Genomic DNA, 14,994 nt, shown 5'->3' on the forward strand with positions numbered 1-14,994 from the left:
GAGCAGGCTTTCTTTTCCATTGAGTAGGTCCCCTTCTTGGAGTGAGGTGGCCTCAGCCCTCATGGACGCCAGGTGGTGCCCTGGACTTGGTGGCAGTCACGCTGTCTCTCCTCATCATACTGCCCGTGGCTGGCAGGTTTCACATCGCTTTTCCTGCCTAGAACAGAAGCCAGCAGGTGTGGGAGGCCAAGTACAAAAGGGCAAAAGACTACAAGTCCCTGACCAAGCAGAAGGTCTTCTGTTGGCTGCAGTCTTTGATTCTCCTAAATATCACTAAGTATCCCACCCCAGGCCCTGCCTCTAAAATCTTGCTGACCCAGTGATCCTCAGCAGGCCCTCAGACTGAATCCAGATACCACTGGCTCGTGTCTGCCCTGTAGAAGCTCAGCCCAGCCCTGAGCGTATCAGCGCCATTAGCAAGGTAGATGCGTACCCAGACCTGCCCAAACCAGCTGCAGCCCAGCTGGGAGAGCTTTTTCTTAATGGCTTTTATTTTGTAGTATTATAGTGGTAGTTCATGTTTGGTGTTAAGTCCTAGTGTCAAGTAGCGGGCTTTTAAACCACTCACTTGCCCTCTGTCTCTTGCCTCTTGGGCCTCCTCCTTCCCTTGGGTAGCAGCAGCCACTCCAGTGTGGAGCAGAACAAGGTCTAGGGGCCGCACACTAGTCCACAGGGATTCTTTTATCTGGAGAGGGCTGCCAGGCCTGTCAGAAAAGCCGGAGGCTCAGTGCCACTGCCCTTCTCATTGGCTGCAGAAATGCATGGAAATGAAGAACACCATCCTGGCCCGGCAGAAGGAGATGCACAGCTCCCTGGAGAAGGTAAAACAGCTGATCCGCCTCATCCACGGCATCGACCTCTCCAAACCCGTAGACTCTGAGGCCACTCTGGGGGCCGTCTCCAACGGCCCGGACTGCACTCCCCCTGCCAACGCCAGCACCTCCACACCGGTGCCCTCCCCGCCCCCCTCCTCCTCCAACCAGAGCTGCACAGCGAACTGTAACCAGGGGGAAGAGACTAAATAACAGAGCCCTGCTAGGAGAAGCCACGGGATCCCAGTGGCAGGGAGAGCAAAACACTGAAGACTCTAGACAAGCAAAGCCGGATTTCTTCTGGAAAGTACAGAATTCTTTTGGTTCTTTGGTTCCAGAGAGAGAGAAGATGCTTGTGCCGGGTGGCACCAGAGTTTGCCAATTGATCCTTCTTATTCTGTGTGTACATGCAAAGACTGGACCACGCCACATGAAACCGTGCCAGCTGGAGGCTCTGGGCCAGCACCACGCCGAGTGGATAATACACTTGCTCTCCCTGTTACACGCCAGTGTGTGCCTGCGGCAGCCCCCACCACCACCGTGGGCTCGCTTTTGTTTTGTTGGGTGGGGAGCGGGGACGGGCCGCGGGGTGGGGGGGAGCAGGTTCCAGACCCTTATTTGCTGAGCTGTTTGTTTAGGTAGAGAAGACAAGTCCAAAGAGTGCGTGGGCTTTCCTGTTTCTAAACTTTCACTACTATAAAACCAAAAAGAGGAAATCGAGATTTAACCAACCCCAGTGCCCAGAGGAAGGGATGGGGAGGGAATGGGAGGGTGCCGGGGTGGGGAAAAGTATATCAGATAAGCAGTATTTCATATTGTCTGGGGCGGGCACAGTGCACGGAGAGATGGACACCAAGAACAGCCACCGGGGTCTTCTCCGGAGCACTCCGCTCCCCCACCCCTCCCCAAGCTCCTTCCCTGCTTTGGCAAATCGGCACCGTCCGGTTACCTTCCCTCTCCAAGAACAAGCAGACCCAGGCCTCAGGTGGCCCTTGCCCGGGGCAGGGAAGAAGGGTGTGTGTGTCGAGGAAGGAAAAAAGGTGGATCAGTGATTTTACTTGAAAACAAGCTCCATCCCTTTTCTATATTTATAAGAAGAGAAGATCCTGAGCGAAGCAGCACGCGACCCAGGTGTGTGTGAATTGAATGGAGACGTTGCTTTTCTCTTTTTTTTTAAATTTTTGTTTCTGTTCTTTCTTCTTTAAAAAAAAGTTTTATTTTGTTGTTTATTTTACTTTTTTGGTAACAAAAACTAAAATAAGGAATAGAGAAGCTGTTTTTCAGGCTGACAGTCCAATTAAGGGTAGTCGAGACCTTGCATGGTAGAATAGGAATCATAGTGTCAGTGAGGTCCAGTGAGTCTGTGTGAGTCCTTGTGTCATCGTTCGGGGCACTGTTTTTTTATGCAAGGGCAAAAATCTTTGTATCTGGGGGAAAACAACAACAACTTTTTTTTTAATTAAAAAGGAAAATAAAAGAGATTGAGGTCTTCCTAGTGTTACTTAAATTAAGATCAAGGTAAGAAACATTGTAAAAAAAAAATTACAAAAGTGCTATTTGTTTCCTAAAAACAGTGATTTCTATTAAAAAGGTGTCAGAACTGGAGAAAATGCTGTGTAGTTATAATTTTTTAGCACAGAACCTGCTGAACATGATGACATTTTGCTGTGTTTGTGTCTCAAGACTGGTGGGCTAGTCTCCATGATTTCTGTCCTCCGGACGGCTGCGGCCCTGACGAGCAGGGGCAGAGCTCTCCCACCCTTCTCCCCTGCTCAGAAAAGACTGTCCTGTCTTCTTGGTGCAGGGATCTGGGCTCCTGTTTCAGAAGCCCACATGGAGTGTGGATGGTGTCAGGGCCCTCCCTGTTGTCTCCTCGGGTTTTGCTAGAGCAGAAGGCTGGTGCCTAAATAAGATCCCTTCCTTTGGTGCTGCTCTTGGTCTTTCAGCCACCAGCATTTTGAGCGCCTGGGGGACAGCTTTGAAGGAAATGGCCACTGAAGCTCATTGGTGCGCACGCACCCCGGCTTTGGTGGAAGGGTGCAGGGGGCAGGCTGCATCAGCCCTTGGTGCTTAGAAAGAACAAGGGAGTGAGATGTCTTGAGGGGACGTGGTGTCTCTGAGACAGAGAGCCCAGGGTGGCCTTTGTGTCTTCATGTCTTCGAAGAGAGGTCTGAATCTCCAGCTGCTTTCTCTGCCTGCTGGCTCTAGTCGCCGGAGATGGGAGTTTACTCCACTTTGCCCGCCCACAAGCTTCCTGGGTGACCTTTGGCTGGAATGCGGTGCTTGCCTTGGCTTGGCCTGTCTTCTTCTTGAGAAAAGCGGGGTTCTGAAAGGCTCAGACCATTTCTATCATCTTGCCTTGTGGGAAATAAATTTTGTCAAGTGTGCGCTCCCGCTGGAGACCTTTAGCCCATTGCGCGCATCTGGCCACAGGAGGGAGGCGGGGGCTCTGCAACCCCCGGCACTCCCAAAGCATCTCTCCCAAGCCCGCCCCCTAAGGGCCAGAGTCTAGGAGGGGCGGAAAAGGGCCCAGTAGTTTCTCCCTCACCTAGTTAGGCCCAGAGAGACAGAGATGGATCCTGAAAGCAATTGCAACAGAGAAATACTCCTTAGGTAAAACGTGTCTCATCTCTACCAACCATTTCTGTTCATCTTCCTGGGATGTTAGAAGAGGGGATTAAGAGGGGCTGCACAGGCCTCAGAGTCAGGACCTGGCTGCAAGGTTGCCTGAGGGGGCAAGAAAGGAGCTCCCTTTCCTCATGCAAAAACCCAGGTGCTATGTTTAGTCAGGGAGCTTTGGGAGATGCCTGGACTAGTCGGAGGAATAGTTGGCAGAGGTTCAGAGCCCAGAGGCGGGCTGTACGCCCTGTCTTGGAGCCCTCCCATTTGACTTGTCTGGGCCCAGAGGCTGGAGGTTGCCACATAATACCTATCCTCTTGAAAGCAGGGGGAAACTGTGATCACTAGAGGCCTTTGCTCAGAAAGGAGCTGCCTGGAGGTTCTTGGGGGTGGGAGGCAGGGCTAGGAATTGACCAGGGTTTTGCCAGCTGCTGTGAGTAGTCACAGTCTGACCTTGCCTAGGGTTGGGTGTGGATTCTTCCTCAGGTTCAGACATAAGCTGTTGTGCAAGTCAGCGAGTATGGAGTAAACGAGGCAACGCTGCCCCCGAACCCGCATTCTGGACTCAAAATTCCCAAGCACGCCTTACTGCAGAGAAAGGGCCCTAGTCACCCAGTCTCCTCCTCCTTCACTGTCCTGCCAAGAGAAGACCCTCTCCGTCCCTCCAGACCTGTGGGGTCCCTGTGACCGCCTGAGACACACGTTCATGACTGCCCCACCGGAGCTGCCTCTCCCTCCCTCCCCCTTTTCCCCTTCTGTTGCTTTTCCCCGTGCCCCAGCGTAGCTGCTGACAGACACACCTGAGAGCAGCTGGCCTGCAGTCACTTCAGAGGCCAGGGAGCGGCTGGTCTGGCTCTAGGAAGGAGCTGCCCCCCGGGCCCTGGATCAGGACGCCCCTTGTCGGTCCCGTGGCTCAGGTGACGCGCCCTGGAAACAGTGAGGTCATGTTGCTGTCATCATCCCTGCTCGTGTTCTTGCCAGTGTGGCCTGCGGGTCCTTTTTCTTTCACGGAGCCTGCTGGGTCTTGTCTCACCGCTGCTGAGCTCATCCAGAGTTCCGCTTTCTTCCTTCCTTATCGGGCCCTTTTGGCGCAAGCCTGCTGGTCGTGCCTGGCGGGGAGACCAAGCTCGGGGCAGCCCCTCGTGGGCCTTACCTGTGTGGGGCCTGTAACATGGCCGTGGCAGCCTCCAGCCGGCGCCATGTGAGTGCCCGGTTTCCCGACAGGGCCGCCTCTGTCCCCGCTGCTGCTTGGCTCAGGCTCGACAGGTGGCGTGCATGGGCGCAGTTGCTCACCCCACACGTCTCCTGTGAGGGTGGTCGCGTATCCTGCTCCCCTCAGTCTCTGCGTGTGCAGCTGCCTCTCCAGCCATCTCTGACACTTACTCTCTTGGGGCCAGTGGGGCCTGCTTGCGCTCTCGTGCCAACCCACGACTCACACAGCACACTCAAAAGTGGCTTCCTCCCTTGCCTCCCTTTTAGGGTTTGGTCTTTCTTATTTATCCAAAGGGCTTAATTTAGGAGACTTTTACCCCAAGGGGCAAAAGGCTCTTTGGTAGCAGGATGGATGGTGGCCCAGGTACATTTTCCAGGCCCTGGGTTCTCCAGATTCCATGGCTTCTCTTGGATGGAGGCAACCTTGCTCTGTCTAAAAGACTGGGGACCTCACCCCCAGCCCTCAGCTGGGCACCCTTGGCAGGAAACAGGAGACCCGTTCTCACCCTGACTTCAAGCCGTCTTCAGTATCAGCTCCTTTCCAGGAAGTGAGGGGGTGGCCTTTGAGAAGATTCCTCTTGGCCTTCCCACCAGAGTAAAGGGGAAGGAAGCTGACCCCGGTGGAGCTCTTGAAAATAGCCCTTGTAAAGGAAGAGCAGGGCTCACAAATTCACTTCACTCCCCACTCCCAAAGGCTCTTCTTCCCTGAGGACTCCACTGTCCCCTCAGCAGTCTCTGGCCCCTGCTCCTCTCTCTGGTGTCATTGGGTCCTCAGCCCAGGGTAAGCTGCAGTAAGGCAGGACAGGATGGGCAGCCGGAGGTCAGCAAGCTCTGAGCAGAAAAGAGCCAGCCAGCTCCCAACCTGTCTCTTGTCCAGGCCCTTTGTGATTTCAGTCTTGGTAGAACTTGTATTTGGAGTTTTGTGCTTCAAAGTTTTTGTTTTTGTTTGTTTGATTTTTGTTTTGAGGGGGTGGGGGGGATACAGAGCAGCTGATCAATTTGTATTTATTTATTTTAACATTTTACTAAATAAAGCCAAATAAAGTCTCTCAGACTCATGGTGTTGGGTTTGGGGCAGGGGAGGGTGGACAGGACACACTCCAGTCCCGGCAGCCTCCGTGCCAGATTCAGCACCTCCCCAGGCTCACTTCCTCATGCCCCAAACCAAGAGGAACATGAAAAGGAACTGTTAAAACTTTACTTGTGAAAAAGGGGTGTCACAGGTGAGGATGCAGGAACCAGCCCCAAACCAGCTGGGGCAGAGGATCACTAGACCCCCAGCCATAGGATAGCAGCGAAGGGAGGCGCCGCCCCAGCCCTTCCCACAGAGACCATAAATAATTTAAATAGCAGGGAGGGTGGGGCGGCAGCAAGGTCGCTCGTGTGTCTGCAGGGAGTGTGCTGTCTGCAGGGAGTGTGCGGGGGCAGGTGTGAGGTCAGGTGGGGCCTCGGGGCTGCTGCAGGGCGGTGAGGTATTTGAGGGCAGCAGCCCCGAATCTGCGGGACAGATCCTGGTGGAACTCGTCCTTGAGGGCCTGTAGGCAGTCACGATAGGTGGGGCTGGAGCGGAAGCGGGAGATGTCCAGGCTTGGGGCGTGCGGCAGGTGGATGACGAAGGCCTCCGGCAGCACCAGCAGCTCATATTCCTGGGGGGTGGGGCACGGGGACAGTCGCTGCCTGGGCTGGGGGGAGATGGCAGCTCTGGGGAATGGGGGGCAGATTTATTCGATAGCCGCTAAGAGCCAAAGTCAGGGCCGAAGGCAGACGGCTTTAGTTCTGCAGAGGGGTGGAATGCCCAGTAGTGCCACCTAACGGTGCAGCATGCCCCACTGCGGTATAATGAGCTCCCTGAGCCTGGAGGTATTCAAATCAAGGCTGGAGACAACGAGGTGACCCTTACCTGTGCATCCAGCTCCACGACGTGGGCCACCTTGTTCCAGCCGAAGCCCGCAAAGCGGGGGTCGTAGCGGGGGCAGTCACGTGGCACCACCACATAGGGCTCGTAGTCGGCTGCCCACTGCACGTGGTACGGGGCCTGAGCCTCTCGCCAGCGGGCATAGTCTGTGGGCGCGTGACCCCGGGGCCACTCATGGTACCTGTGGGGCAGGATAGGGTGGGGAGCCAGGCTGAGGCTAGGAGCTCGTGGCTGGAGGGGGTCAGTGTGGGGAACCCCAGGGCAGGGCAGTGACCTCTCCTACCTGAAGGTGTGGAGAGACCCAGCGTCCAGCAAGGCCAGCAGCTCGGCCTTGGAACTGGGGAAGCTGAAGCGGTAGTGCAGGGTCTCAAATGCGGGCACCACCAGAGCTGCCTTCCGCCCGCTGCCCAGCTCCAGCTGCTGGATGGAGGCCCTGAGGATGGAGCGCCCATGAGCAGGAGAGAGCTAGGAAGGCTCTGCCTCCAGCGCTGGGCCCAGGGGTTCTCTTATTTTTTTAGATGTAGGACCTGACTTCAGGGGCCAGCTCACCCTGAAGCCCACTGGACACACGTGGAGCTGCTGCCCAGTGGGAGCAGGTCCCAGACTGTCACTCTCCTAGGCAGCCCAGAGAAACGACACGGCCCCCACCCAAATGCAGCCCCCATTTTACAGAGGACACTGCAGCCCAGAAGGGAGCAGGGACACACTCGCCAGGGTCCTGTGGGTCTTCCCCCACCCCATCCACACCCATTCACATGCCGTTCCTCTCCCTCCTCCGCCCACCTGAGGTAGTCGTAGAGGGAGTAGGCAGGCAGGAAGTCAATGTCACTGAGGAAGACGTAAGGTGTGAGGGCCTGGGCCAAGGCCACGTTGCGAAGCTGGTTGATGGGGTAGAGGGGACCTTCACGGTACACCACGTGGTAGGCCACATCCTGCCGGGCGGAGAGCACCACCGAGGTCTCCACGAAACGCAGAAACTGCTGGGCCTCTGCGTCTGTCAGGTACAAGGCCAGGCTCATGGGGCCCGGCCAGTGCCTGCACAGGGCTTCCAGCATCTGTATCCTGGGGTGAGGGGAGTGGTCAGCCCAGGGAGGGCTGGGATACCTCCCGCGTTAGCTGCCACAGACACCCCCTCAAGTGACTTGCTGAGCACCTTCCAGGCTCTTGTTGACATGCTCTTATTTAATCTTCACGACTACCCCACAAGGTGGGTACTTTCTCATTTGACAGATGAGAAAACTGAGGGCCAGAGATATTAAGCCTTGCCCATGGTCCCACAGCTACGGAGGGGCAGTTCCAGACATCTGAATGATTCCCAAAGCCCAAGCTCCTTCCACCATCTCCGGTGTCTCCAACTCCTGGAACTCCTCAAGCATCAGGCAGTAAGAGCTCTTCCTTCCACCAGGTGGAACCCTCCTCTCGAAACCCCCAGTCCCAGACCACACCGTGCTCCCTGGGGCTGCCCTCGGCACCCTCACCGGTCCATGGAGAGCTGGGCCACCAGGGTGACATCGTGGGGCTGGGGGGGCGGTGGCTTGTGGGGCAGGAAGGTGATGTGCACACGGTGCACAGTGAGCTGCTGCCACCGGAACTCAAAGCATGCGTCCTCCTCGTCCAGTTGCGCCAGGGCCCGCTGCAACTGAGGGGATGGGGGAGAGGAGGACGGGCTGGGTGGGGCAGGCGGACAAGCCCCAGACAAGGCCGGGTCCCACCAGAGCAGAGGGGTAGAGCCTCCCCGAGGGAAGGGAAGGCGGCTCCCTCTCACCTGCTCGGCCCCAGGAGGGGGCGGGCGGGGGCACCCAAAGAGCTCTCTCCGCAGCAGGTTCCCATCGTACTCCAGGAAGGTCAGGTAGAGGTTGCGGAAGGATTCCACGTGCTTGTTCTTCACGCGAAGCTTCTTTGGTGAGTTCCAGTGGATCACCTGGGACCAGGGAGGGCATCAGCGGGGGGATGGGAGCAGGGAACAGGAGTCCCCATCCTGGGCCCATCACCACCACTCGGTCCCCCTACCCCATTCACCTTGAGGTCGGACGCCTCTGAGTAGCAGCGCTCAGCCAGCGTGTGGTCTGACAGTTGCACGTTCCAGACGCAGGGCAGGGGCTGCACCAGCCACGGGTGCTCCTTGATTATGGCATTGAAGATGTCCTGGGCAGAGACAGCCATCACGTCTCGGCCCAGAGCCTGCCCCACCCCCCCTCAAAAGCTCCCCCAGACCTGGTCAGCCAGTGAGGTGGCAGGCAGGGTGAGAAGCTCCCGTGTGGCTGTCAGCTTCCACATCTGCTCCCAGCCAGCCTGCCGGAGCCGGTCCAGCCGCAGGAGGATCACGCCTGCTCATGGGGAGAGGTTGTCATGCCCACCTGGGATGACCAGCTTCTGGGGCCAGGGCTCAAGAAAGTGTCTTTTGAATGCTTATTTTGTGACGTGTTGGTATTTTCTCACTGTTCAGACGTGAGCATGTACTAGCTCTATCAGCAACTCATCCTCTTGGGGGTGAAGGGGAGGCAAAGCACAGCTTACAGAGCACCTCCACAACCATCTTCTCAAATCTGGTGATCCCAGGGCTGCTAAAGTCACCACCATTTAATGCATGAGAAAACTGAGGCTCAGAGGAACCGAGTGATTTGGCCATAGTCATTCAGCATGTACAGACAAGGGTGGAACTGTGATTTCTGGCTCTTCTCCCAGTGTTCCTTCTACAGAACCGTTCTTCCTGGGGGGTCTTCCAATCATTCTGTGCCCTAGCCAGCCCCTGGGGCCCAAGGACCAGTGGCCGCCCCTCCTGCCTCCCCCGCCCCCCCGAACTGTCCCCACCTGTGTTAAATCCCCGGCCCAAGGCAGGCCAGGGCCTGTGGTTCCTCCAGAGGTTGCCGAGGTACCAGTCGCTCTGGTTCTCCACGAGACCAATCACTTGTTTGTCTGGGAGGGGAGGGCACGAGGGAGCTGCCTGAGGCTGCCACTGGACCTCGGCTCAGGGCTAGGCCACGGGGAGGCCTGCATGGGCCAGGGAAAGGGGCTGACTGGGGTGGGGTCCCAGGCCTCTCACCAGAAAAGTGAGCAAAGAGTGCCCAGAGCTCTGCAATGTTGGAGGCAAAGGTGACATCTGTGTCCAGGACAATGACACGGGCCAGGTCAGGGGGCAGGGCGCTGGGCAGCACTAGCTTCATTAGCCCATAGAGGCCAGAGTAGTGCTTGTTGGGTATCCAGGAGACCTGGGGCTGTGGGTGGAAGGACAGGGCATGAGCCTGCAAGAGAAGGGCCTACGAGTGCCAGAACATACCCAGGTGACACAGGGGGAAGAAGGGGTGGGCCCCAGGAGGGTGAGGGATTTGAGCGTCAGTAGATGTGATGGGACTGGAGGTCCCAGGCAGCTCTAACCTGTTCTCCCCGTGATCCCCCACAACCCTGGGAGGAAGGAGGGGGCTGGGTATGGCCGGGGATGGGTGCAGAAGGGTCAGGGCTCCTGCCTTGAGCTCATCAGCGTTGTAGAAGCTGATCTGGACAGCAGGCACCATCCATGTGTGAAAGAGCATCTCCAGGATGTTCCTGGCCACGGCGTCAGTCACCAAGTGGAGGTGCAGTGGATTTTTCCTTCAGGAAGGACAAGGGAGGAAAGCTGAAGGCCCCAGAAGGAACTACACGGGAGAAGTCCTACCCTTCGAGGGGCTCAGAAGTGGCAGCACCAACTTCTGCCAAGAGCTTTTCTGTACCCAGCTCCGGATATTCCTGCAACCACCTTCAAGGGAGGAGAGGGACCCTCCTGGCTGTACCTGTAGAAGAGCATGGACTTCACCAGGGTGATGACGTCTCTGCTGGAGTTATGACCCGCACACACGATAGCCACCTGCAAGAGCTGGGGAGGGGACACCAGGTCGGCAGCAGCCTCCTCCTCCCCTCGACGGTAAGGACTCATGGTTGGGCTCACTTGGCCCAGGGCAGTGTAGCCCCACCCAGCATCAGAGCTAGGCAGGAGTGTCGAGGGGGACTCCGCAGGGTGGGAGTACACCCCCTCATTTCACAAATGGGGAAGCCAGGCCAGGAGAAGGGGAGGTGCGAACTCCAGGCGCCCCCAGCTGGCCGGTCAGTGCCAGAACCCACACCAGGTGTCGGGATTCCCACAGGTGTCCAGGTCCCTGGGCTGGGGGCGCGGCGCCCCTGAGATTCCCACCGCCAGGGGCCGTGCGCACCTACCTACCTCGCACTTGGGCGGCCGCGGCCGCGGCGGGATGCAATCCGAGCCGTTGTGGCCCCCGGGGTCTGCCGGCGGGTCTCCGTCGAAGGCAGCAGTCCCCCGCGGCCGCGGCCGCTCGTCTGGAAGTACACGTGGCGTTAGCGACCTGGGTAAGGATCCCGGGTCACCCCCGCCCCCACTCGCCTCCCGCTTGTTGGCGCTCACAGTCCAGGTCCCCACGGAACAGGAAGAAACCGATCAGAAGCAGCAGCAACAGCAGTGCTGCGGCCCCCAGCGCCCGGGGGCGCCCTCGGGGCAGCATGGCTGTGGGCAGGGGGTGCTCACGGCGGGGCGCGACCCCGGGCTGTGGGCTCCATCGCGGGCCCTGTGGACCAGGGAGGGAGAGAGGAGAGTCAGCCTTGGGCGGTGGGGCCCGACGGCCACCCGATCTTCTCTCCCGCGCTGAGTCGCCACCTCACCTGCTCCAGCGTCTTGGGGATCCCGACCTTACTCTCTCAGAAGACGGCTGGGGTGCAGGCAAAGGGGAGATGAAGGAGCAGGCCAGCCCGGTCGGAGCGGGAGCCAGCCCCGCCCCCAACCTGGGTTCAGGTTTCATCTCCGCTTGGCTGAATCCGAAGGGGCGGGGAGACCCCTCCCCGGGGTGGGGGGGAAAGGGAGGCCCCGCCCCGCCCCTGCCCGGGCTTACGAGGACCCCTACAGTGGGGGGACGAAACCCGGGAACCCTCAGGATGGCTGGAGGGCTTGGGGGCAGCCACCCAGGAAGGACCAGTCCCAACTACCTGCTCTGAGCCCATCCCCCTCTTAGCTGCCCCATCTCCTCCCCCGAACCTTCTCTTGCGGGAGGGGCCGTATCCCCAGACCCGGGATCAAAGGAGTAGCCGGAGTTAAGAGGGAGGGGGCGGGCTGGAAGGCCGGGCCTCACGGGTCCGGACACCTGCTCAGGGGGCGGGAGGCGGGGCCGGCCGAGACTCGCCCAGGAGAGCAGTGGAGCACTTGGAGTCCCCGCTTTCCTCCCTGTCTGCTCCACCCCCACTCAGTCCAGGTGTCCTGGCAGCTTAAAGCGGCCTTGTGAAGGTCGCCTCCTGCCCGAGAGTTGGCGAGGGGCCTTACTGACTCAGGCGGCCTGGGCTTCCCGGGCAGGGCCGGGGATCCCCAACCCTTCACTAGACCGTCGTGAATGTGCCTGGCGCCCGGCCTGCATCTCTTCCTTTCCCCCCCGACCTTCCGCCCTGGAGGGGTTAGGGGACGCTCTGGACTGCGAACAAACAACCACGGTTGACTGAGCGTGTATGCTTCTGTGCCAGGACCTATGCTGAGGTTCCACAGCCTCACTGCAGTTAACCCTCACATCAGTCCTGTGACACAGGCATGATTCTCCCCGCAGAGCTGAAGTGACCTGTTAGAACACCCTCTGGCCCCTCCTGCGGCTCTACCCTGCAGACAGAGTTTCAGAGCTGCTCCTCCATAAGGGTCTCCTGCCCTAGAAACTGCCCTAGAATCCTGCCTGGATTCTGTCAGATTCTCACAAGGTAGGCCTCTCCTTTCACATCCCTTGGTTTATATTGTTTTCCTAGCACTCCTTACAAGTTGACCTTATTGACTTGTTTATAGCCTATGTCTCCCCTAGAAGGTAGCTGCTCCCTGGACTGGGACCCCAGCACCCAGCCAGGGCCTGTAAGTATGTGCTGAACATGGATGGGACTCACTGGACCTCACTGTGACCTGGAAAGGGTTTCAGGCTGTGTCCTTCAGCCCAGCTTCCAGCTATAAAAAATGAGGGTCTGAGAGGCCCCAGCCCCAAAAGAAGTGGTGGCAGAGCAGCCCAGCCTGAGACCCCCTCCCCCCAAGCCTCCTGCTCTGAGGCCAGGATGCCTTTCTCTGGGAAATGGGGAGTCTGCAAGGAAGGTCTGGCTTTGGGCCTTTGGAGGCCAGGGGCAGTGGTTACCATGGAGACTGATGTGGCTCCTCAAACATGTAGGAACTGAGAGGACATGAGGGGATGTAGGGTCCACCCATGCGTCTGGGGCTTTGAGCCTCCCGTCCCCTAATCCTCATCTCTAGCCTGGAGATGGGGTGGGTGTGGGTGAATCCCTCCCCAAGCCCCTCAACAGAGACTGGGGGGGTTAGATGTAAGAGAGCAGATAGGGTACAGGGGAGGGCCTGACCAGGGAGTTTGTGGAGGGAGCTGGGTCTGCAGAGTGACGGTAGTCATTCACAGTGCTGGCCCCACCCCTTGCTCAACCTTACCACTCAGGGGACATTGAGGTGCTGAGATGCTTGCTGGGCCTCCGAGAAATTCTTCTGGGGTGTGGAGGGGGAAAGCGAGATAGGCATGGGCATATGAAAGGGTGCTGGTCTTCTAGGCCCGAGACCCAGCTCTGCCCAGGACTTCGCTGTGTGACCTTAGACTAGTCAGGCCCCCTCTCTGAGCCTCAATGTCCACATCTGAGCTAGACCTGTCAGACTGGTCTAGCTCTCTTCCCCTGTGGTTCAGGGCAGAGTGAAGGAGGCAGGATCAGGTCCAACCTGCCCAAAGGCCCTTCAAAGCCCAGCCAGGTGACCAAATCCAGGCAGGGGCCCAGTAGGGCGGGGTTGCCCTGGGAACCTCCTGCACACACGGCCACTCTTTGTCTCTGAGACCTAATCAGGCACAGGATCTGAAGAGGAAATTCAGGCAGCCCTGCTGCTGCCAGCCTGGCTGAGCTCATGATCCCTTCCTTCCCAGTCCTGAGGGAGGGAAGAGAAAGAGGCTCCAGCCCCAGTGTCCCTTATATTCTGTCCAAGGGGGGGGGGGCGGTGTGCTGCTCCTCTGTCTTCCATGCCTCTCTCCTCCCCAGAAGCACAGAACCAACAGCCCTGGGAGTGCCGAAGAAACCGCACAGTTCCCTTCCTCATTCTCTCCGCAGCCGCAGACGGAGGGGCTAGAGGAGTACCACTGATGAGGTTTGGGGAACAAGTTCATTAAGATGATGAGATGTAGACAGGAAGGGAGAAAGAGCCCCACGCTAAATGCCCTGAGCACTGGTCTTAATCCCAGTTGCTAACTTGACTCATGACCAAGTGGCCTCAAGAGTCGCTGCTCTTGCTGAGCCGTGGACAGTAGGAGACAGGGCCCTATGACAGGAGACTCTCACTGTGGTCTGTTTGGCCAGTGCCATGCTGTGTGACCTCCTGAGACAAGTCCTTTCCCCTCCTTGGGCCTCTTATTCCCCATCTGTGAAAAGTAGCTCACACCAACCTAGACAGGTTGCTAGGAGGAGTCAAGTGTGAGTGAACCTGGCACCCAGGAAGTGGTGAAAACTGGTGTAGATGATGCCCATGGCCGCCACCTCTGTTCTCCAGGACCTTTGCCTCTCCTTAGGCTCTGAGTTTTCATTCCTTGGCATGGGTGGGGAGGCCAGTTACGATTCGATTCCCCACCTGATATAGAAGAAAACTAAGCTGGGGAAGGGGCTTGCAGGAGGGAATGCAAGGATGACCTGTGGTTTCTTGGTGGCTGTGTTAAAATGCCTAGATTCTGTGGTCAGACTAGACCAGGATTCCAGTCTTGACTGGGCGTTCTTAAGCGGATCCTTTCCTCTTGTGGAGATAGTATCTGGTGGAGCGGATTAGGTAAAACAATGTAGTACAGTACTATTCTCAGAGTACCATAACGGCGCAGCCCCGCGGCCCCAGCCATGCCCCGCCCCTTTGCCCACAGCCAATCGGCGGCGGCGTCTCCAGAGCATCCGTTCCCTCTACCTCTGGGCGCTCCTCTCCCGCCGCCGCCCCTTTCGGGGAGGCTGTCCCGTTTTGGAAGAGATTCCCTGGAGAAGCCCCCATTTCTTGGGGAGAAACTGAGAGCCGGAAGGTGCACCCGAGTGCCGAAAAGCGCTTTGAGGTTGATCCCGAGTTCGAGGACCAAGCCTGCCCTCTAACCATTTTACAGATGGGGAAACCTGAGGCCCAAGGAAGGGAAAGTCCTGATTAAGGTCACCCTGAGCCGAGAGCACAAGCCCGGGCCAGGGTTTTCTCTGTGAAGATGGGTCTGCGGGTGGGCGCTTTTGGAGGGGGGCACAGTCCATGTGGGTGCTGGGGCCAAAGCCGAGGCACTAACGGTGCTGGCTAGGGGATCGTGAGTGCGTGAGAGGCTGGACTCCTCGCTGCCTCAGTTTCCCCAGCACTACCTCTGGTGGGGGTCGGGAGACAAGGCAACTTGCCAAACGCGCGCCTGCACACAGTCCGACTGTCCTTAGGCTGTCCCCGCA

The 14,994-nt window shown here is 58.1% G+C and overlaps 2 protein-coding genes and 1 long non-coding RNA gene across 37 annotated transcripts in view; 2 read left to right on the top strand and 1 right to left on the bottom strand.

Annotated features, from left to right (window-relative positions):
• PHF21A (PHD finger protein 21A) overlaps positions 1-5,690 on the top strand; it is a 194,510-nt gene extending 188,820 nt beyond the window's left edge. For all 34 annotated transcript variants that reach the window (XM_049713201.1, XM_049713200.1, XM_049713199.1 and 31 more), the window contains one exon: positions 756-5,690. In XM_049713201.1, coding sequence (XP_049569158.1) covers positions 756-1,025 — 270 coding nt within the window. In that variant the 3' untranslated portion in view covers positions 1,026-5,690. The remainder of the gene's footprint in view (positions 1-755) is intronic.
• On the bottom strand, positions 5,577-12,129 carry LARGE2 (LARGE xylosyl- and glucuronyltransferase 2). Its single transcript, XM_033411310.2, has 15 exons — positions 11,206-12,129; positions 10,952-11,111; positions 10,751-10,866; positions 10,326-10,408; positions 10,023-10,146; positions 9,602-9,773; positions 9,370-9,474; positions 8,773-8,885; positions 8,578-8,703; positions 8,324-8,479; positions 8,037-8,197; positions 7,342-7,620; positions 6,842-6,991; positions 6,544-6,739; positions 5,577-6,289 (listed from the first exon to the last, which is right to left on the bottom strand). The coding sequence occupies exons 2-15, from the start codon at positions 11,046-11,048 to the stop codon at positions 6,080-6,082; spliced, it is 2,088 nt and encodes a 695-aa protein (XP_033267201.1). The 5' UTR covers positions 11,049-11,111; positions 11,206-12,129; the 3' UTR covers positions 5,577-6,079.
• On the top strand, positions 9,638-13,562 carry LOC125965144 (uncharacterized). Of its 2 annotated transcripts, XR_007478708.1 has the most exons (4): positions 9,638-9,779; positions 10,029-10,456; positions 12,132-12,276; positions 12,359-13,562. It is a non-coding gene; the product is annotated as an uncharacterized LOC125965144 (long non-coding RNA). The 2 variants fall into 2 exon arrangements; XR_007478707.1 differs by having other exon boundaries at positions 12,132-13,562.
• The last annotated feature ends 1,432 nt before the right edge of the window (positions 13,563-14,994 follow it).

This window comes from Orcinus orca, chromosome 8, assembly GCF_937001465.1.
Source record: "Orcinus orca chromosome 8, mOrcOrc1.1, whole genome shotgun sequence".
Taxonomy (NCBI): Eukaryota; Metazoa; Chordata; class Mammalia; order Artiodactyla; family Delphinidae; genus Orcinus; species Orcinus orca.

Excerpts from the sequence above, each read along its gene's own strand:
- LARGE2 (XM_033411310.2), bottom strand. The coding sequence starts at position 11,048 with ATGCTGCCCCGAGGGCGCCCCCGGGCGCTGGGGGCCGCAGCACTGCTG. Across the intron at positions 10,867-10,951 it reads GTTCCGTGGGGACCTGGACT|ACGAGCGGCCGCGGCCGCGG; the intron begins GTGAGCGCCAAC and ends GTGTACTTCCAG. Across the intron at positions 9,774-10,022 it reads ACAACGCTGATGAGCTCAAG|CCCCAGGTCTCCTGGATACC; the intron begins GCAGGAGCCCTG and ends TTCCACCCACAG.